The following is a 23,638-nucleotide window of genomic DNA, read 5'->3' as shown; positions in this document are numbered from 1 at the left end:
GAAAGGTGCTCTTTTCCAGTTTGCAAGGCAGAGGACCAAAGACTGCAAATTACATTTTTGATAACTCTTTGCCACCAGGCAATGGTTAAAGAAATATTGTGACGGATTGAGGGGAGATTTCATTTGAGAGACCATGCACAGGTGAAGATTGGGTCAGATAAATTGCTCTGTATATTAACCCTTGTCACATACAAGTTATGTGCTCACAGGTGTGCCGTTCGATTAAATAATCCAGGGTTACTGTACTCTATATTATAAATGTGTGTACCTACCTAACTCCACTCAGCTCACTGTATAACCTAGCAGTTTAACTAACACTCTAGTATCTAGTGATACTTAAAGAGCGTTTCCTATTTTATTGCCACCCGGTTTTATTTTTAATCTAGTCTAAAAGTGATCTCTCATTTTTCTTTCCTTTCAGAGAGCGTCCAATGAATAAAGTAGATCTTGAGTCAGGTAAATTATGGCTTTTCAAGATGGCAGTCTTTTCAACGCCCTCTTACTGCCAGTTCAACGGTAAGTACAGCTGCATTTTGTTAACTGTAAAAAGGAGACATTGAGTTGAAAGTATCAATCACCACTGTTTGTCTCCCATTTGGAATGTCCAACGTCCAAAGCCATTGGGCTTCATCTTTCCTCATACTGTAGGTCAGAAATACAGACATGGTTAGCAGGCCGCTTCCTGTTATGGACTATACATCAAGAACTCTTATTGGTTCCCTACAGTGTATCTCAAATTCTAATCTTTGAGTCAAACAAAATGAATTCCTCAGCAAAATGTACTCCTTTTGTTTTACAAGGGGAAAATGTATTTCTGAACTTGAATTGATGTTATTGTACAGATGTCGCCAGATCCTCGCGCTTTTGGGGGAAGTTATGGAAACCTGACCATGGCATCCACTGGCAGTGAGCAATCTCTCCGTGGACGTTTAACAATTATTTTGAAAAAGTGCAACTGTTGACTTATATATTACATGAGTGCAAATGAAAAGGGGAGTGCAGCATATGTAGTCTAATTTATAATGACTTCCCCCTTTCTCTCCATTGAAATGCACACAGTATTTTTTCACGTGATAAATACGGTATCAGTTACATAATAGATGAGGTTGGAAAAAGACGTATGTCCAACAAGTTCAATCTATGCTAAATTTAGACAACAGCTACTTATCCTATATTTACTGTATATTTGCAGTATTTTGATCCAGAGGAATGCAAACAAAAAACTCCAGTGACATATCATCCAATGCTGTCTCAGAGGGGGGAAAGGAAATTCACTCCTGACTCCAAATATTTAAATCAGATTTATCCATGGATCAACATCCTGAGTGGATGGGTCGTGGACACTGTGAAAAAAATTATCTTGTGATTAAGATATTGTGGGTTGTTTGTAAAAAGGTGTAGAAGAAAGAGAGAGGGCTTCCGAAGAGTCCCCCAACATGCAATTCACTTGAATGCACACCACAGAAAGATATCAAATATAATGCTTAATGGGTACATAGTTAAAACATTAATCACAGAAATAATCAAATAAGTAGGTAGGGGTTATTCTCGGCAATCAGGATAATAAATTGGTGAGACACTGGGGCCTATTCACAAAGCAGTGATAACATCAGTGCTTTTGCATCCAACTATGCATTTTTTTTATCGCGCTATAAGACATGAAGCCAAAAGCGGGATTCACTAAGGTGAACGGCATTTTATTAAGGCCAATTAAAAAAATGCACTATCGTGCGACCTGCTTTTTGTATCAGTGTTATCGCACTATAAATTCTATAGCACAATAGCTGATAGAAACAACTGCAGCATGTATGAGCTGCATGGAGACGCTGCGTTCCCATGCACGGCTCTTACAGGCGATCGTGCATTAAAAAGATGGATTTTAATAATAGTGTACATGAGCAGGGGGTCTCCTGAGCTGAACCACATTGGTTTCAGCCTCGGAGACCCACTACGCCCCGAGATACAGACCCCGGTATGGGGTGCCAGTATGTGTATATGTGTATGTGTATATGTACATATATGCATGATCGCCTGTAAGAGCTGCATGGAGATGCAGCATCTCCATGCAGCTCTTACAGGCTGCAGTTTTTTTCTATTGTGTGTGTGTGTGTGTGTGTGTGTGTGTGTGTGTGTGTGTGTGTGTGTGTGTGTGTGTGTGTGTGTGTGTGTGTGTGTGTGTGTGTGTGTGTGTGTGTGTGTGTGTGTGTGTGTGTGTGTGTGTGTGTGGTGAAACCTATCCCAAGCTTTCATTTGCAAACCTACCTCACACTGATGAGACCCATTAAGGTCGAAACAGCTGTCTGTGCTATGGCTATGCATCTTAACCTAGGCTATGCTCAAAAGCAAGCATCAGCTTATAGGGGACCATGTCATATGGGTAAACAGGGAGGAATCCGGCGCCACAGCGTTCAGCCAAACTCCAATTTCGAATCCGATGATTAAACAAAAAAGGCTTTATTAGAATAATTGCACACTAAAACAATTCCCCCCTTCCTGCCCCCGTTTCCCCCCTTTTCTTTTTTTCCCCTCTTTCTCCCCCCCCCCCCATGATTCCACCCCTCCCCCCTCCTTTCCCCACATGCCTTGCCCCCTCATCTTTCCCCAGGGTTCCGCTTCCCCATACGTTTAAGGATGGTCTAACCCCTCAAGGTATAATGGGACTCACCTAGACAAACTAACTGGAGTGCTCTCAGTAAAGTATAAGCTATTAGAATGTTTTCACTAGAGCTTTTAGGGATATTCAATGAAAAATAGGATTGTAATACTGCTTTTACTCCTGCGATTTTGTCTTAGTGAATACCGTTTTTACACTAATTTCATAGCGCTCGGGACAAACATGCTAACCCCCTCGGAACTGCAATGAATGTATCGAACTTTAGTGAATAGGCCCCTATGGCAGATGATGCAGAGAAGGAATAAACAGACAGGGCAATAAATGGATGCAAGGGACAGTGTGACACGGAACTGTTTTTCTATTTTTTACATCTGTGTTAAGCTCATTGGAATCTTTGCAAATCAGTATTGCTGACTTGAGGAAGAGAGAGAACTCTCGAAAGCTTGTGTAACATGGCCTCCCGGCAGTTACTTCTTGTTCTGGGGCTTTTCCTCTGTCAGTCCTGTTAGAACAGGCAAGTGGAAAGGTTAATTCCTTCAAAAGGCCTGTATGTGTATTCAGCCTTGAATATGTAGCCATATACAGGGGCGGGCCTTGCAACCTGAGGTTGTCAATCAAAGGTGTGGATATTGATTGGAACGCCCCCTGCTGTGTGTGGGCCAATCTGTATCTGGCTTTGTCTTGTAATGATTCAAAGTTAGAGACACTCCCCTGAGATGTTCCAATTGAGACACACCTCCTAAATTAATTAGTCAGTTAGCCAGTTAGTTAGAGAATGGTGGGGGTGCCTGAACTCGGCACGAACAGAAAAGACCGCTCCCTTTGATGACGAATATGATCAGCAGGAGACAGAGTGGGAGCAGTGTATCACCGAATATTTCTGTCAGCTAAAGCAGCTGCAAGAAAAGCCTGGCGTATATAATGAAGCTGCTAAAACTTTAAATGAAGATGGAGACCCCAGTATCCCTGAAGGGACGGTGTCATCCAAATCAAAAAGGAAGAAAAAGAAAAGCAGTTCTTCACTTACCGTGGAAGGAACAGACACGTCCGCAGATCCTGTGGAGGAAAAGGGGGACCGAGTTGCCCTGCAGCCTAGAGAAAATGGAGAATTCATCCCACGGTTAACCGAATATCCAGAGGGCCCAAGGCAGAAGTCGTGTACCCCAAAGAAGTGTCTGTCCAGTGCCAACAGTGAGGAACCCTCAACTCGTCATCCCAGGGAAGCGGAGCCGGAACCAGTGAGTGACGATCCCTTGACCAGCCCTGAAGACGCCCTGAAAATTGCCAGGCATGACTGTGATCTGCTCTGTGAAGAATTAGGAAGAGAGAGAAAAAATAATGCTGAGCTACAGAAGACTGTGCTCGCAATTTATTCTGCGGCCAAGACCGAATTGGAGGATCTCAAGACTGAGCTAGCTACTGCAAAGGCTACTATCTCCGCCATGGATGAAAAGCAGAGCCAATCTGTTAAAATGGTGGCTACGCTAAAGCGGAAGTATGAGGAGGCACTGAAGCAGATGACAGTCTTCCAGCAAGAGGTTCACACTCTTCGTATAGCGCTTGATGCCTCACATCATGAGACCAACAGCTGCCGCACAGACCTGGAAGTTTCCAGAAAGGAACTACACAGTCTCACTGAGGAGCTGGACATTTCAAGGAAAACTATCCTACATCTTAACTTAGATCTCAAAGCCTCTCAGAAGGAGCTTCAGAACTTAAACCTGGAGATGGAAGTCTCACGCCAGGAGACAGCCCGCCTCCAAGCAGATGTGCAAAAATGGAAGGTGGACTGCAAGGAAGCCCTGAATAGTACAGAGACTGAAAAAAGAGAAAATTTAAGATGGAAAAAAGAAAATTCTGAGTTGACAGAATACGTCAAGGGAAAGAATGAAGAGCTGCAGGCTCTTAAAGAAAGGGGACAGGAACAATTAGGCCAAGGGCAGATTAGAAATGCACAGTTAATCAGACAACAGAAATCTATGCTACAGTAGGTTCGGAAACAAAGGACAGAAACCTGGGGTAGATTTACTTCCCCACAACACAAATAACAGATGAAATCAATTTGGCACAATCTACTTTAAGCATTTAATAATATTTCAATAGCAAATAGAAATCTTGCTTCTTTTTACAAATCTCCAAAGTAATTTGCTGCATTAAACAAAGGGTAAGAGGGTAAGATGTATTGTCCTTTACTAAATTAAATAAAGTTCTGCTGACTGAGCCTCTAGAGACCTCCTCTAGTTTCTGAGCACATAAATCTCGCCGTCACCTTTACTAAACTGCTGCCGTTTAAAGAAATGAATAGATGATTCAGATCCTTATTGGCTTTTCAGAATTTCTTGGAATAAGGGCTCACACATTTTAAATGCCACTATATACAGTACTGTACTTGGTTATTGCTTTCTGTTAACTAAGTTATCTAATCAAATCCCACATTAAACTGCCATGCTTCTACAGATTTTGTCATTCTAATCAAAGACTTATATTTGTAGAAGGCTCTCTTTCCTGTACAGTAACCTGTCTGGTTGTTTAAGCAGCAGTATCTATAGTATAGCAAAGATAATTATATCATTTATATAATATAATTACAGTATATATAATATAGCAATCATCTAGTACAGGGGTCTCCAAACTATGGCCCGGGGGCCACATCCGGCCCCCCACAAGATTTTATTCGGCCCACAGCAACATGTCATATACAGTATATAGTTTTGCTCATTACATATCATTTCCCAGTTTAAGCGCGGCGTCCTTTCTTTGTAATTGTCACATTTCTGTTTCGTTCTGAATCATATCATGCTGATTACCTCCAAAAGATCCGAATAAAACTTGTATTCTTCGGCCCGCGAAAATGTGTAGAATATACGATGTGTCCCTCGTGCTGAAAAGTTTTAGGGTCATTGTTGGTCTTTCAAATATACAATTTAGTTTTTAGTCAGGCTTCATAATGCACGTTTGATACAGTTGTAAGTATGCTGTAATAGGACGCCTACTTTTGACACCGTGCCACAAAAGACAATTAATCCAAATTTCAGCCCTACCTTACATTTACATCTGGTAAGTATGAACGTTGCCCCAGCCAATGAGGTTACCAGCTTTTAAACACCTTTTCACAATAGTCATTCATTCATATTCTTAACTGCTAGCACTGGTATGACCACATCAGCTGTACATAAAGGTACCAAATAATTGTAGTAGCAGACAACCAGATAAAAAGGGTGATCTAGATCAGAACTCTTCTGCTACATCGCTCTTTGCTTCTAAGATGGATCAATCTAACTTCTACGGACGCAAAAAAGGACGCTTTGTGCTGTACCAGTAACAGCAATTCGAACCATAAGTAGGCGCAGGAATCTTGCTGATAATAACAGATGACCTGTGACTCTGAAAATCAGTTGTGTTAATAATTCAGTAGGCACAGAAAACCCAGTGGAAGCATCCACAATTATGCAGAGCAAGACTGTGCAACCAATATGGAAGAAACTTGCAAAAACTATTGTAATCACAGGAAAGCTGGTAAGTAAGTACACCAAGTAAGTATAGCCGTGTAAAATTGCCTAGGTGTTATAAAACTGTTATTATTATAAATATTACAGTAGAAAAGTATTCTCTGCAAACAAGCAGCTACACTAAACGTTCCTTTTTTCCCCTTGTAACTAGCGGATGTAATGACAAAGTCCATGGAGATCATGACAGGGCCTACCCCAACTGAAGCCTGACCCACCCCAATCAATGCCAGGCACAGCTCACCCAACCTCAGACCGAGCTTACCCTACTCCAAACCCAGCTCACTGGATATCGGCCCCAGTGCATCCCAACTCGGACCCAGCTGTCCTACTTCAGACTCGGCACAACCCATCAAGGACTGAGCTTCAGTCTAAGTTTAACTGGTGCCTTGTTCAAGGATAGCATGGCATTGTGTGATGGAGTGGCCTGTAAGCGAGCGAGGTCAGTAAGATGCTAAGACAGTAGGTAAAGCTTAACTGTGGTGGTTTATTCTCCACAAAACAACTAAACATTAAGGGCACTGTCCCTTTAAGCAAAACCAAATCCTAAAATAAACACCTATTCCCTTTAGGGAAAATAACTCACTACGTCTGCTGTTTCTAAGGCTACGAACCCAGTCCTCCCTGCTGCACGCGCGCCTGGCGGCATGGCGACACGTGTAGAGACTACAGCCACGATCGGCGGTCTGTAAGGGAGCTCTAGGGGGGGAAGGGACATGACAGGGGGCACGGCCATGACAGGGCATATCTGCCCTGCCATTGGCTGCACACCGACCACGTGACTGCGTTGCGGCACGGGAAGACAGAATTCTTGTCATCCCTGCTAGCGTACGCGTCACAGCGCTTTGCACGCCTACACACGCAGCCACTTGGGCCTGCCCCATAAAGGGCTGCGCTGTGGCATGCACGCCGTTGTGTGCGCCGGCGTGTCCACCAGGGACTAAACCTAACGGGCTGCCAGCTAAGCTGGTTACCAGCCCAAAAACATGCACTATCATATGCAAACAAACTGTCTTTAGGCACAGCAGTATAGTTTTTAGTTCTATGTGGTATGTTGCAGGGATTCCTTCACAGGGTCTCCATGTAGCTCCTTCAGCAAGTCAGGAGCCCTGATTCCGGGGGAACAGGCTGTGTCCAGTCTGTAATAATTTTTACAATGTTCAGCGCTCCTCGTAATATGGAAGAGAAGTGAGAAAGAAAAAGAGCAATATAGTGAAGTACTTTCACAGGAAATTTCAGCATATGAAGGTGGTAAGATATGCACTTACTTAAAAGTGCCTATACCAGGCACGTAACTGTATCTTTTGAAGACAATTCACCTCCGTTTTAGCAATAACTTCAAGAGGGACTTCTTTTGTAAAAGCTTCAGCTTTTGTGTAAAAACAAAATAGAGAAAGACCAGTTTGTGTGTTTCTGTGACATCCACCGCCGATCCAGCCGGCGTTCTACGTCACTTCCAGTCTTTGGTGTTACACCGTAACTGGTCCTCCCGGCAACCCTACGCGTTTTAAAGGTGGTCCTTCTTCGTCAGGGGTAAGTATGGTATATCCTGGTGTTCCTTTCTTTTATACCCCTCTCCGCAATGTTATACGAAAAACTTTAATTATAACTTTTAAATGCGCAGATGAGGTAACATATAAAGAAAGCATATAGGACCATTTATATATTACAATGAAATAAAATACATATATCTAAAAATAAATGTTCTAATATGAAGATATACCAAAAAAACAATTTGAAAGACAATTTTGATAGTAATGATATTCTGATCGCAGCTTATTACAGGCATACCCCGCTTTAAGTACACTCACTTTAAGTACACTCGCGAGTAAGTACATATCGCCCAATAGGCAAACGGCAGCTCGCGCATGCGCCTGTCATCACGTCCTGAACAGCAATACCGGCTCCCTACCTGTACCGAAGCTGTGCGCAAGCGGGGAGACTATAGAGCCTGTTACACATGCGTTATTTACATCAGTTGTGCACGTATATGACGATTGCAGTGCATTACATGCATCGATAAGTGGGAAAAGGTAGTGCTTCACTTTAAGTACATTTTCGCTTTACATACATGCTCCGGTCCCATTGCGTACGTTAATGCGGGGTATGCCTGTATTACTTAAAAATATGTGAGGAAGTTTATGCTTGTATTATAGTGTTACTAATTAACTTATACATATTTAAAGTGATACATTTGAATCATTATTTATGTGAACTATTACATACATGTGAATTAGTTATTTTAAGTTAACCAATAATTGCATAATATATAATTTTATAAATTTATGTGATTTAACATATAATAAATTATTTAAGTGATTAACTGTCACGCTGCGCTCACCACAAACAGGACGGAAGACCGCGGGGCTGAGGTGGGGATAGAAAGGCACCGACCCACAACCACGCAGTCCTGTCCGGAATGCGTAGTCCAAGTCGTACCGCGTCGTAGGGTTGGAGAGGTCAGGGTAGTCAGGGTACTTGCCGTGATCCGGGATTGGAGAGTAGAGGATAGTAGGTTTCCGTAGCCAAGGTCCAGGGTAATAGAAGGTAGAATGGTCGAGAGCGAAGCCGGGTTCAAAGTGCTGGAGAAGGTAGGAGTCCAAAGAACAGCCAGGTTCAAGTAATCAGGAAACAGACAGGTCAGGCCAAGCAAAGTTCAAGCAACACAAAACAGCAGCGGTGAGCACAATGCATAAACAGGAGTTTATGCTCAGCAAGGAATGCCAGACAGGAACAGGTATATATGCAGGGAGGATCCAATTACATTGCAGGGGTGTGATCCGGTCCTCCAATGGTGTCCGAGTAGCAGTAATTAGAAACAGCCTGCAGGTCATGCTTTCCTGGTGATTGCCTTGGTTGCCGAGCAACCCGCGCGCGTGCGCGATGCGCGTCGCGGAGCGTTGACGTCACGCAGGTGGACGGCCGAGTTCCCTCCCAGTGGGAGGTGCTGGCAGCTTCTCACTGAGCGTGCGTGTATTGCCCTAGCCGTGCGTGTGCACATAGGAACGCCGTGTGACGCGTCAGCGGGGCGGTCCGTGACCGGAGTAGCTGCGGATGTGACAGTATCCCCCCCTTGAGGGGAGACCTCCGGGCGACCCAGAGATGGTTTTTCCGGGTACCTACGGTGGAAGGCATAAATGGTTTTTCCGGGTACCTGACGATGAGGAATCCACGCTCTCTCTTCCGGGCCATAGCCTCTCCAGTGTACGAGATATTGCAATCCTCCTCTGGACATCCTAGAGTTGAGGATAGTCTGTACCTCGTATTCTCGTTGACCTTCTACCAGTATAGTTTGTGGAGGTTTAGGTTGCCCCTTGGAGGAAGAGTCTTGTAGGTATGGTTTTAGAAGGGAGGAGTGAAAAACAGAGGGAATTCTCATAGAATTAGGCAGTTCTAGCCGATAGGCCACTGGGTTGATCCTTTTAGTGATGCGGAAGGGGCCAATGAAGCGTGGTGCCAGTTTGGGTGAAGTTACCTTTAAACGAATGTTTTTGGTGGATAACCAGACCCTTTGTCCTACAGAGTACCCTGGGACCTCTCTTCTGTGACTATCCGCTTGTCTCTTCTGTAGTCTACCAGCGTGTTGTAGGTTTAGATGGATCTTCTGCCATAAGTCTTGTAAGTGGAGGATCTTGTCCTCTGCGGCCGGGACTCCAGACTTCGAGATGAGAGAAGGGAGTGCAGAAGGATGGAACCCGTAGTTGATCATGAACGGTGATTGTTGAGATGATTCATTCCGAAGATTTTTATGGGAGAATTCTGCCCAAGGAAGAAGTTCTGCCCAGTCGTCTTGAGTATCAGCCACAAAGCACCTTAAGAATTGTTCCAGAGACTGATTGGTGCGTTCAGTTTGCCCATTGGTCTGGGGGTGATAGCCTGACGAAAAATGTAGTGTGACGTCCAGACTCTTACAGAACGCTCTCCAGAATCGTGAAATGAATTGGGATCCTCTGTCAGATACTATGACCCGGGGAGTACCATGTAACCTGAAGATCTCCCTGATGAAAACGTCGGACAACATAGATGCGGTGGGTAGGCCTTTCATGGGAATGAAGTGTGCCTGTTTTGAAAACCTGTCCACCACTACAAGTATGGTGTCCATGCCTCTAGATTTAGGCAACTCAACAATAAAGTCCATAGATATGTGTGTCCATGGGCGTTCTGGGATGGGTAATGGATGAAGGAGACCCGCAGGTCTGTTGTGTGGTGTCTTGTTCCGTGCACAAATAGCGCATGAAGATACAAAAGCTTGTATGTCTCTCCGCATATTAGGCCACCAGAACGTGCGTTCGATGAGCTCAGTAGTTCTTTTGGTGCCAGGATGACCAGCTGTCTTGGATGAATGTCCCCACTCCATGACTCTCCTCTGGTAAAGAAGTGGAGTGAACAAACGATCCTCTGGAACCTTAAGTCCTGCTGGGATGTTGTTTTGAGCCTTGGTAATATCAGGCAAGGCGCTGAAAGTACTGGCTGCCACAATGCAAGTGGATGGAAGAATGGTCTCCTGCTGTTCCACCTTGCTATCCTCTACCAGGAACTGTCGAGACAACGCGTCGGCTTTAATGTTCTTAGAGCCTGGGATATATGAAATAAGGAAGTTGAAGCGTGTAAAGAATAAGGACCATCTTGCCTGGCGAGACCCGAGTCGCCGTGCTCCCTCAATGTACAGTAGGTTCTTATGGTCTGTTAATATTGTGACAGGTGTCTCCGTACCCTCCAGTAGATGTCTCCACTCCTCCAAGGCCAGTTTGATCGCGAGGAGCTCCCGGTTACCCACGTCATAATTCCTTTGAGCGGAGGAAATTTTTTTAGAAAAATACGCACAGGGGTGAAGTGGAGCTTGAGGATTCTTTCTCTGGGAGAGTATAGCACCTGCTGCTATATCGGAGGCGTCTACCTCTAAGGAAAATGGTAATGAAGGATCTGGGTGTACCAAGATGGGTGCTGAGGCGAATGCCGTCTTTATCCTCTCGAAGGCCTGGAGAGCTTCGTTAGACCAATTAGTAGGGTCAGCTCCTTTCTGAGTGAGCGCCGTGATGGGTGCTACTACTGATGAGAATCCTTGAATGAACCTCCGGTAATAGTTGGCGAAGCCGAGGAACCTTTGGATAGCCTTGAGGGAGAGAGGACAGGGCCATTCGAGTACAGCTTTGACCTTGCTGGGGTCCATAGCGAGTCCAGTGTCCGATATAATATAGCCGAGAAATGAGGTAGATCTTTGGTGGAAATGGCATTTCTCAAGCTTAGCAAATAAGTGGTTCTCTCTTAAGCGCTGCAAGACTTGTTTGACGTGAGTAGAATGTTCCGGCATGGATCTGGAAAAAATTAATATATCATCCAGGTATACAATCACATGACGGTCCAGAAGGTCTCTAAAGATGTCATTAACAAAGTCTTGGAAGACCGCAGGGGCATTGCACAACCCAAACGGCATAACTCGGTACTCGTAATGCCCGTCGCGAGTATTGAATGCTGTCTTCCATTCGTCTCCTTGTCTGATTCTGACCAGATTATAGGCGCCTCTGAGATCCAGCTTCGTGAAGATCTTAGCTCCTTGGAGTTTGTCAAACAATTCTGTTATTAACGGAAGGGGGTAGCGGTTCTTTATGGTAAGTTTGTTGAGACTGCGATAGTCTATGCAGGGTCTGAGGGTTCCGTCCTTTTTCTTGACGAAGAAAAAACCCGCCCCCGCAGGTGATGAGGATTTACGAATGAACCCCCTCTGAAGATTCTCCTGGATATATAGTCTCATAGCCTGAGTCTCAGGTATAGACAATGGGTATGATCCTCCTCTCGGGGGCATGGTACCGGGTAGAAGATCGATTGGGCAATCGTACGCACGATGTGGCGGAAGTTCCTCTGCCTGGCGTTTGTCAAAGACGTCGCGAAACTCTTCATATATCTCCGGTAGCTGTATCCTATCAGGATCCGTGAGTTCCAGACCTGCCACCGATTTAGGAGTAGCTATGCAATGTTCTAAGCAATAGGAACTCCAACGTAGAGGCGTGGACTCTGTCCAGTCGACGACTGGATTGTGGATCCGGAGCCATGGGAGTCCTAGAATAACGTCCGTGGAGGGAGTGTGGATAATATCCAGTGTTAAGGTCTCGGAGTGAGCTTAAGGGGCACAGTTTGCAAGGAAATGAACGCAGGCTGCAAGGGTCGTCCGTCGATGGCTTCAAGGGCTACCGGTCGATCTTTGGGTACCAACGGTATCTTATTCTTGATTGCGAAATCTTGGTCAACGAAGTTTCCCCCTGACCCCGAATCCAGAAAGGCCCGTGTCTGTACTGTGAAGGTCTCACCGGATATGGAGATAGGTAGGTAAATCCTAGTAGAGGGTTGAGGAGGAGGAAAGGTTGCAGTGCCCAGCGTGATCCTCCTTATACTCACTGGGCTTTGGCGTTTCCCGGTTTAATGGGACAGTTGAACACCAGGTGTCCGTTATTGCCACAGTAGAGGCACAAGCCCGCTCGTCTTCTCCGTTGCCTCTCAACAGGTGAAAGAGTAGTCCCTCCTAGCTGCATGGGTTCGTCTAGGATGGGAGTTGTGGAGAGTAGAGGGCCTATGGTGGAAAAAGAGGAAGATTGTATACCTCGAGGGTGTTTGTTCTTTTCCATCTTTCTCTCTTGTAGACGCTGATCCATGCGGATGCACAGGTTTATCAGATTCTCCAATCCAGCAGGGCGATCAAGAGATGCCAGTTCGTCCTTCAGACGTTCGGACAGACCCTGCCAGAAGGCTGCAGATAGGGCCTCATCGTTCCAGCCGGTCTCCGTCGCCACCGTCCGAAAATCCAGGGCATAGCGAGCCACAGTCCGGTCTCCCTGGGAAATATTAAGCAGAGTAGATGCGGCGGTAACCTTACGCCCTGGGGTGTCAAACACCCTTCTGAACTCGACGATGAAGAGGGCGAGGTTTGAAGTCAGATCGGGGCGTTGCTCCCAGATAGGGGATGCCCAGGCTAGAGCGGCGTCCGTCAGCAAGGAGAGTATGTATGCAACTTTTGATCGTGAGGAAGGGAAGTGCGAGGGAAGTAACTCAAACTGTATGGAGCACTGGTTCAGGAACCCTCGGCAACCGTTGGGGTCCCCAGCATACCGGTTGGGCGTAGGTAATCTTGGCTCAGTGGTATGTGTCGTGAGTGCGGGAATGGTTGCAAGTGGCGCGGCGTTGATTGTAGATACGGTCAGGCGTCTAACTTGCTCGGTAAGGGTATCTACGTCTTGTTTGAGTTGGGTGACTAGTTGTTCCTTAAGCGTGAATGATCCGGTAAGTTGCCGGAAGCATTCCTCATGTGTGTCTAGGCGTCGGGCCACCTCAGCGGCGTCCATGTTTGTTGGGCTGAGCATATTGTCACGCTGCGCTCACCACAAACAGGACGGAAGACCGCGGGGCTGAGGTGGGGATAGAAAGGCACCGACCCACAACCACGCAGTCCTGTCCGGAATGCGTAGTCCAAGTCGTACCGCGTCGTAGGGTTGGAGAGGTCAGGGTAGTCAGGGTACTTGCCGTGATCCGGGATTGGAGAGTAGAGGATAGTAGGTTTCCGTAGCCAAGGTCCAGGGTAATAGAAGGTAGAATGGTCGAGAGCGAAGCCGGGTTCAAAGTGCTGGAGAAGGTAGGAGTCCAAAGAACAGCCAGGTTCAAGTAATCAGGAAACAGACAGGTCAGGCCAAGCAAAGTTCAAGCAACACAAAACAGCAGCGGTGAGCACAATGCATAAACAGGAGTTTATGCTCAGCAAGGAATGCCAGACAGGAACAGGTATATATGCAGGGAGGATCCAATTACATTGCAGGGGTGTGATCCGGTCCTCCAATGGTGTCCGAGTAGCAGTAATTAGAAACAGCCTGCAGGTCATGCTTTCCTGGTGATTGCCTTGGTTGCCGAGCAACCCGCGCGCGTGCACGATGCGCGTCGCGGAGCGCTGACGTCACGCAGGTGGACGGCCGAGTTCCCTCCCAGTGGGAGGTGCTGGCAGCTTCTCACTGAGCGTGCGTGTACTGCCCTAGCCGTGCGTGTGCGCATAGGAACGCCGTGTGACGCGTCAGCGGGGCGGTCCGTGACCGGAGTAGCTGCGGATGTGACATTAACATATAATGAATTATTTAATTAAAATTGTGTTATACAGTGAATTATTTAGTTAAAATTGTGTTATATAGTGAATCCCGAAACAATTTGTAGAAAAATAATTTGTAGAAAAATAAGGTCATTCAAGAAAGATCTTATATGAATAAAGAACTATGAGAATTCCTATGTGAGAAAACATCCCAGATCGATATTAATGTTTAGTCCTGTAGGTATTAGTGTTTTTAGTTTATGAATCCATAGCGTTTCTTTTTGGGATATTTTCTGGACCAGATCTCCCCCTCTATTAGTTAATTCAATCTTATCAATTCCCATAAATCTTAGACCCTCTGGGTTACATGAATGGTATTGTTTAAAGTGGTTTGAAACACTTGTGTGTTTCCAGACCTTTTTTAATATTTAAATAATGTTCTCCTACTGCACCGACACACTTTATTCGAGCAAATACCCAGTATGTACCTGGCAGATACCTGGAATGCGCCGCTCCTCACCTCTGACAAGCCCCGTTGCATTTGCCTTCCCAGCCTGGGTTCATGCCTGGCTGACGGGCGGCTGATCTGTTAAATGATAATGATTAGGATTTAATAGGCTGCAATGCTTCGCGTGTCTACCAGATGGCATAAATTCATGAATTGTAATGCAGTATATATATATATACTGTGCAGTATTGCAGCCAGCGGGAATAAAATGCTTCAATCCCTGCCGGAAAATAACTCAATGCACTCGGGCAGAAAACAGTCACAAACCTCAATACACCCGGGTATACCCGAATTCGTGGGACTAGCCGAGCTCGAATAAAGTGTGTCGCCAGTGTATATGTTGTTTTAGACACCTCTTGGTGCGTCCAATGTACTGTAAGTTACAGGGACACACCAAGAGGTATATAACTCCCTTACTATTACAGTTTATACATTGATTCATTTTGAAAGTTTCCTTCGTTTGAGTTGATGTAAATTCTTTTCCTGGGCAGCTGCTTTTGCAATAAATGCATTTGCCACATTTGTAGAAACCTAATGGTAGGTATTTGTTAAGCCAGTTATTAGTTTTTGTTTCTCCCTTAGGGATACTTGGGGCAATACGTTGTTTAATGTTATCTGCCCTTTTGTATATTATATTGGGTTTTTCTGTTATAATATCACATAATAAAGGATCTTCTTGTAAGATATGGTGGTGTTTTTTTAGGATATTTTCTATTTTTTTATATTCTGAATTAAATTGTGTAATGAATGTTACTGTATTTTCATCAAATGTATTACTTTTAATTTTTTTTATTTTTCAATAGGTCATCTCTATCTGTATTTAAAGCTTCTAATTTTGCATTTACAATAAGTTCATTATTATATTTCCTTTCCACAAATCGGTTGGTAAGTCACCATCATCTGTGCAATTACGCCTAATTCTCTTAAATTCCCCTTTAGGGATATTGTTAAACTATCTATTGTGATGGTTACTAGATGATAGTATGTAACTATTGCAGTCCACTGATTTATAATAAGTACGAGTTTTGATTTTATGTTTATTTATAATGACACAAAGATCTAAAAATTGTATTTCTAGTGTACTAAATTGGTATGAGAATTTTAGATTTAGATCGTTGATATTAATTTGTTCCAAAAACTTGTTTAATCTATCTTGACCTCCGCGCCAGATGATGATAATATCATCAATGAACCGCTTGTACAGTACCAGTTCTGCACCCAGAGCGTCCCCTGTCCATAAGGCATCCTCCTCCCACTTGCCCATGAACAGATTAGCGTAACTGGGTGCAAACCTGGTACCCATAGCAGTTCCTACTAACTGCAGGTAATACTGATTATTAAAAATAAAATAATTATGTGTTAGTATGTAGTGTATGCTACCTAGTATAAATTTATTATGTAGTTCCAGATCCATATCAAGATAGTATTTAATTGCTTCCAATCCCTTTTGATGATTTATATTTGAATACAAAGAAGCGACGTTGCACGTCACTAGGATATCCCCCTCTTTCCATTCTACAGATTGCAATAAATTGATAATATGCATACTATCTTTTATATGGGATTTTAATTTTGGAACATATCCTTGTAGTTGATGGTCTATATATATATATATAAATATATATATATATATATATATATATATATATATATATATATATATATATATATATATATATGTTTTACCAGGAAGTAATACATTGGGAGATACCTCTCGTTTTCAAGTATGTCCTGAGCACAGAGTTATAAAAAATACATGGTTACTATAAAAGAACAGGGTTATACAGTCACTTCACAGACATTTCATGGACAGATAAAGTAGGAAAATTGGGTACAGGGGATAAAGGGCTTGTGAGTTTCAGATAGAAATAGAGCAGCTTTAACATCAACTAATATCAGCGAATGGCAGCAAACGGCTCACGCCCTTTGGCTGCGCCAAAGGCTGTGCGCCTTTGGGGCAACGCAGATGTACGCTGGAGTGGGTGAGGTTGAATCTGATGCGTCTGTGAACAAAAAGATCTTTTCTTTGTGACCCCATGGCTCATTAACATTCCAGTGGGTGGGGTTGCCGATTCAACAAAGAACAAGCACATGTTAACCCTTAGCACGCTGGTCCTGTGCAGAGGGGAGTACTGGGATAAATTGGAATTTATTGAATTTATGCCCGATATTATGCGGTGACTTGGCGGGTTTATTGGGTCTTTATGTACTTTTGCTAAAAAGTAATATGCTGCGACATTGGGGTTGTCTATATTGAGAAAATTGTATTCTGATTCAGATAGGATAAGTTTATTTTTACCCTCATTTAGGTGTTTTTGGAGTTCATTTTTATATTGTTATATTATCCCCAGGGTTTTTAGTGTTTTCGTATAACATTGCGGAGAGGGGTATAAAAGAAAGGAACACCAGGATATACCATACTTACCCCTGACGAAGAAGGACCACCTTTAAAACGCGTAGGGTTGCCGGGAGGACAAGTTACGGTGTAACACCAAAGACCGGAAGTGACGTAGAACGCCGGCTGGATCGGCGGTGGATATCACAGAAACCGGAGCAGAACACACGAACTGGTCTGTCTCTATTTTTTTTTTACACTGGTTTGTGTATAATCAATACCTGAACTTTTATAAAGCTGAAGCTTTTACAAAAGAAGTCCCTCTTGAAGTTATTGCTAAAACGGAGGTGAATTGTCTTCAAAAGATACCGTTACGTGCCTGGTATAGGCACTTTTAAGTAAGTGCATATCTTACCACCTTCATATGCTGAAATTTCCTGTGAACGTACTTCACTATATTGCTCTTTTTCTTTTTCACTTCTCTTCCATATTACGAGGAGCGCTGAACATTGTGAACATTTTTGTTGCTGCTGGGAATTGGGAACAATTCAACTGTTCAAGCTGCACCACATCAACATATTTCTAAAAGTTTGGACTTTATTTTTGTTAGAGCGCTTCCTATCTTTGCTTAATTATTGTGTCCAGTCTGTAGCAATCTTTATCCTGGGTGGGATTCCCAGTTGGACCCCGCAGGCCTCCTTCCTGCAGTCCTATGGTCCAGAACAACCAGGATCCCTCCTGGTTCTGCTCATACAGAGATGAGGACATTGGGCCTATGACCCCTCATACCCAGGAGACTATCCTGGAGGAAAGTGTCATCCCGGATCAGTTACATGTGCCTATTTTGCAAAGCACACCTATGATAACTGAACTACTGAGGCAGAGATACACAAGTATCCCTGTCACTGGGGATACACTAGCAGTCATTCTTCTTTCTATAATACCCAAGGAAACCTTGGAAAGATATTCTACATGCTTCAGGGGACAACCATTTAGAATTGCCAATTTGATTTTCCTACACCATGCCTTTCAAGCTTTGCCGAGTGGTCCAGAAAAGTTTGGTAAGAAGGTTTTACTAAACAATTTGAAGACTACTATTCTAGATGCACCTGGGAAGCTGTATAAATATAGTACTGCTGAATTCAGGAATGTGAAAGACACAATTAATGGACCATTACAGCACCTGGGAACTGTGAGCTGGAATAATCAGTGAACGAAACTGATTAAACATTTATTTTTTAATTTTTAAATACAGTTTATTGTTTAATTTCATTTGGGGGCTACTCAGTAGTGTAGAACTGGAGTCAATTGGGTATGCTCTTAAGTAATGTTGATGATTTCATGCAATGCTTTACTGATACCATGGTTTTCATGCTTGTTATTTCAGATTATCCACTTCAACACCTAGTTCATGTTGAAAACACATCCAGTGACACAGAACATCAGTATTTTATAATAATAGTATAATTAAGGTAACAACTGACTTTTCAGTACCTCTTAGTGTTATACTGTAGCTCCTGCATGCATGAGCAATAATTCAAGGAGAAGGAGTGGCTTCGTGAGTAAAGACACTGACTGGCACTGAGTTAGAAGCAGGTGTCGGCTCCTTGTGACTTTGGGCAAGTCACTTTATCTCCCTGTGCCTCAGGCACCAAAAACATAGATTGTAAGCTCCACGGGGCAGGGACCTGTGTCTACAAAATGTCTCTGTAAAGTGCTACGTAAAACTAGCAGCGCTATACAAGAACATGTAGTTATTATTATTATTAGTTCCATTCAGTAGTAGAGATGGGCAAAACTGTCAAAATCCGTCTCCTGAAATTTCCAAGACTTTCCATTCAAAATCCATTCTGCGGTGTAAAATCCGTTGACGGATTATTCCATTTTCAATCCATGCAGATTAATCCCCAACCGCCATTGGATACAGTTCGCAGGGATTTTTGCAACACTTTGCACGGATTGTTAAAGCGCACCAACGGGTTCTTAACGGATTGCGGAATCCGCGGATTAGATTGACCGTGATAATTTTGTTTTCGGAAAGACGAATTGCCCATTTTCACATTGATTCAGGGAAATCTGCGAACCAAAAGTAACCGGCCGATCCCAGGCAGATCCAAATCCACCCCATAAAATTCACCCTTTTAGTAGGGGTTGTTGTGTGTATTTTTGTTTATTGTGGGTAGAGGGATTGGGTGAAGGGGGTACTAGCCCCAAGGATGGATGTTTAGGCCTACCGGGTGGTAGCAGGAGGGGTTAACTCCTTCATTACCTTAGCGGTATTAACTGCTAAGGTAATGAAGGGGTTAATTCCACCCACAGCCCCCCCCTCCCACCCCCCCCAAGGCCTAAACACCCACCCAGGGCCAAATACCACCTTCACTCACCCCCTCTACCCACAATAAACATGGCACTGGTAGCTAACCCCTTCATTGCCTTAGCGGATAGCCGCTAAGGTAATGAAGTTGCCTGTAAATGCATTTTTATTGCATGGGATTCATGCCGGGGGACTCCGGTGCCGGTATTAATGGGTATCAATCCGATGCAGGAAAATGCAAGTCCCTCTCTCGCCGCCGTCTCTGCAGCTTCTCCGCAGCCTGACGCCATCTTTTCCAGGCGTGAAGATTATGGAGAAACTCGCTATTCTAGAGCCACGATTAGCCTTGATAAACTAATAAAGGCTACTAGAATTGCACGAGTTTCAGAACCTGCCGATAACTGGCTTATCGCCGCTCACCCGCCGATGTGTTTTGGACGTCAGGAAAAATTGGCGATTCCTGCCTTTATCGCCCACTTATCGAGGCTTACAGAATAGCAGTAGGCATTTTGGCCAAAAATGCCTCGATAAGTGGTTTATCGAGCCTTATAGAATAGGACCCTCAGTGTTTCAGCTATGCAGTGATTTCTAAATGATCTTACAGGTGTAGCTGAACAAGAGACAGACAAGGCACGTTGGTGGAAAAAGATTGCATTATTTTGTGGAAGTTTTTGTTATTTATGTAATTGTATAAAGCAATAAATCTTGTAATAAATCATTGACCGATGTACATTGTTTCTCAAATTTACTTTAATAAATGTCATAATTCATAAAGATGGTGTCTGTAGTCTTTAGTCTTCTAGGATGGAAAGTATGTGAATTGGGGTTATAGGTGAAAAAAGCAACTTCCACAGTTACATTACATAGAACTATACAAAATGGGCATTACTGTTGCAATAACCTCAGAATACAGCACATTGAATTTAGCTTACACACTAGCAACCCCTAGCATTACTGAAAAGTACTTCAGGAGCCACAAAACACAATTTAGTAGCCATGGCCAATCTGCGGTCACAGGGCTGTGACATTAAATGGAATTTCACCTTTTTTCCCCGTGGTCACGAGGACAGAAAGTCTTGCTACATCTGTAAATCTAGAACTTGATGTTCACGTTCCCACATGTTACTGGAACTGTATATCACATACTGTAGCAGTCCCATGGGTGTTTGCCGTTCATTAACTGTGCCGCTCCATTGAAGCTGGAACTTTGTATGACATTATTCATTGTTAAATCAATCACATCTCGACGGCAAGGAAAGAAAATCGTACCGTTTTCAGAAATCTTTATCAAGTAGTTTTAAACCCTAAATCATTATGTTTTCCTTTTATAATTGGGCTAGCAATTAATTCAGTGGTATGGTATGTTTTGCCGAAAACAGTATATGAACCTTATAAAACGTTCTGAATCTGATTTTAGAACTGATCAATGTGAAGCCTTAAAGAATGCTTTATAGTGTATTTCTGTTCTGAGCCACAGTACCATGTGTGAGTCAGAAAAATCTACTAACTAGAGATGGGCAAACTAGGTCTGGGAAATCAGAACCTACCAGAACCTTATTTTCCTAAATACTTTTTAGAATCAAAACTCAAAAATTATTAGGAGCCAAAACACCAGGTAAAGTGCCCCTCTCTACAGTGGAATTGAAAACCTGGGGTATTTCTTGCTACTTAAAGGCATACCCCGGTTTAAGGACACTCACTTTAAGTGCACTCGCGAGTAAGGACATATCGCCCAATAGGCAAACGGCAGCTCACGCATGCGCCTGTCAGCACGTCCTGAACAGCAATACCGGCTCCCTACCTGTACTGTAGCTGTGCTCAAGCAGGGAGACTATAGAGCCTGTTACACATGCGTTATTTACATCAGTTATGCACGTATATAACGATTGCAGTACAGAACATGCATTGATAAGTGGGAAAAAGGTAGTGCTTCACTTTAAGTACATTTTCGCTTTACATACATGCTCCGGTCCCATTGTGTACGTTAATGCGGGGTATGCCTGTATTTGTTTTGTTATATTTGTTTTACATTCCTAATTGGTTTTTACGATTTTCTTTAGTTGTTCATGGTTATTATGCTATTTTTGTATTGTTCGGCTTATTTTGATTTTTTATTTATTTTTTCTCTCTCTATAATTTGGACACATAGCTCAACCAAAACCAAACAAACCACACTTTCCAAGCAACCTTCTGGTTCAGGGTGTATTCACCTTCAAAGTCCTGGTATTAAAAATAATGTAATCACACATGATAGCCAATGCCCAAGGGAAATATTTTACAGGACATTGTGATGTCTTCCATATTGATTTTCCCCATTTGCAGTGATGCTACAGATGGACAGTTTGAATTCCTGAAACCAGGAAATCAGACAGTCCAGATTCAGACGCTGAAGTTGAAAAATGAACTGGGATAACAGCTGCTTTAAAAGTGCAGCCCAAACTACTGTAGCACAATATTGCACGTTGCATTAAAGTAAAGGCACTCATATAACACATCTTCAACTTTTTGATTGTTGTTTCATAAATTATATGATCTATTTATTAGCAGAGTAAATATAGGACTGAGCTATGCCAACAACAATACGATATATTACAGAATACTGAACTAATGCTACTTTTGTTAAGGGATACTTGGGTATGATGATAAAAAATATGTAGTGAACGGACCTGTAATTTCAAACTTTTAGCGATTAATTTATAGCCCAGTTTTGAGAAAATAAGTCGTGTTTTTTTTTTTAAGTCTAAAGAAAAGGTATTTCTCCAAAGTATACAGTTCTTAAAAAATTAAGTATCTGATCAGCATGAAAAAGGAAAAGCAAAGGTATACGGTATATAATAAAGATCAAGCAATCATTTCTAAAAGTTGTCAAAATCGTGTAATGTATGCAACCCTCAATATTCTTTTTGGGACAATATTTTTTTTTTTTAACTTTTGTTCAATTGTTTATTAATTAGCTGATAATCAGTTTGTACAATACTACTGTAAAATAAAAATGCAACCATGATTAAATGATAGAAAATCAAATGGTAAAGGCATTAGTATTTGAGTGGTTACAATATGTTTTTTTAATTTGTATAAAACGCATTCAATACTCAAGTTTCATTTTATTTATTTGTGTATTTATCAAAATGTTTTACCAGGAAGTAATACATTGAGAGTTACCTCTCGTTTTCAAGTATGTCCTTGCCATAGAGTTATGATGACAAATAATACATGGTTACAGTACATAGTTACATAAGTGAACAGGGTATACATTATATAGAAGACATTGCATGCACAGTAAGAGATAATATATATTATAGATGTATGTAACCGTTACAGACCAGATTAAAATGTGAGACAGCTTTAGTTTTGAAAGAACTTAGACTGATGGCGGCTGTGAGTCTCCAGTAGATTGTTCCAGTTTTGGGGGGAACGGTAATAGGAGGAGCGGCCGGATACTTTGTTGAGCCTTGGGACCATGAACAGCCTTTTGAAGTCAGATCTCAGATGATAAGTGCTGCATGTGGTAGGGGTGAGGAGCTTGTTCAGGTAGATGGGTAGTTTGCCCAGAAAGTATTTGCGGGCAAGACCGGAAAGATGAACTTTGCACCTAGACTCGAGTGATGACCAATCTAGTTCTTTGAGCATTTCGCAGTGATGTGTGTTGTACATTAGTTCCATTGGAGAACAAAACGGCATATTGAATTGTAGAGGGTATAAAGTTTGCTAAGGTGGGTTTGGGGTGCCAAGCTGTATACTATGTCCATAAATTCGATAATTGGCATTAGCATCTGCTGTACGATACGCTTTCTGGCCAGCGGACTTAGGGAGGATTTGTTCCTATAAAATACACCTAGTTTGGCATAGGTTTTGGATCTCAGTGAATCAATGTGCATCCCAAATGTTAAAAGGGAGTCAAACCATATGCCCAAGTATTTAAAACTAGTAACAGGTGCTAGGGTGGTATTAGCGTTGGTTCTGAAATTATATCTGGCTTTAAAATGTAGCCTTGGTCCCAAATACAATTGTTTGTCTTGTCAGTGTTAAGAAACAGCTTGTTTTAGGAAATCCAACGTTCAAGTCTCAAAAAGTCAGATTGAAGTGTGTGTTCAAGGTCGGAGAGGTTAGGGCTGTGTGCATATAAGATTGTCTTCTGCATACATGTGTATTGAAGCTCCCTTACAAGCTGTAGAAAGATCATTGATGAACACTGAGAAGAGTAGGGGCCCCAGAACACGTGCAGAACACCGCAGGTATCCAAGGGGTTGGAGTTAGAGCCTGAGATGGACACATGTTGGGATCTACCTGACAAGTAGG

The 23,638-nt window shown here is 43.0% G+C and overlaps 1 protein-coding gene across 1 annotated transcript in view; it reads left to right on the top strand.

The window, feature by feature from the left end:
* Window positions 1-23,638, top strand: part of LOC142483962 (protein inscuteable homolog) — a 94,416-nt gene that overhangs the window by 47,422 nt on the left and 23,356 nt on the right. The window contains exon 2 of the mRNA XM_075583881.1: window positions 422-516. Coding sequence (XP_075439996.1) covers window positions 464-516 — 53 coding nt within the window. The 5' untranslated portion in view covers window positions 422-463. The remainder of the gene's footprint in view (window positions 1-421; window positions 517-23,638) is intronic.

The sequence above is a fragment of the Ascaphus truei genome, unplaced genomic scaffold (genome assembly GCF_040206685.1).
Source record: "Ascaphus truei isolate aAscTru1 unplaced genomic scaffold, aAscTru1.hap1 HAP1_SCAFFOLD_402, whole genome shotgun sequence".
NCBI classification, from domain to species: domain Eukaryota; kingdom Metazoa; phylum Chordata; class Amphibia; order Anura; family Ascaphidae; genus Ascaphus; species Ascaphus truei.
The sequence above is the reverse complement of the archived record's forward strand: the minus strand, read 5'-3'. Positions and strand labels throughout refer to the sequence as shown.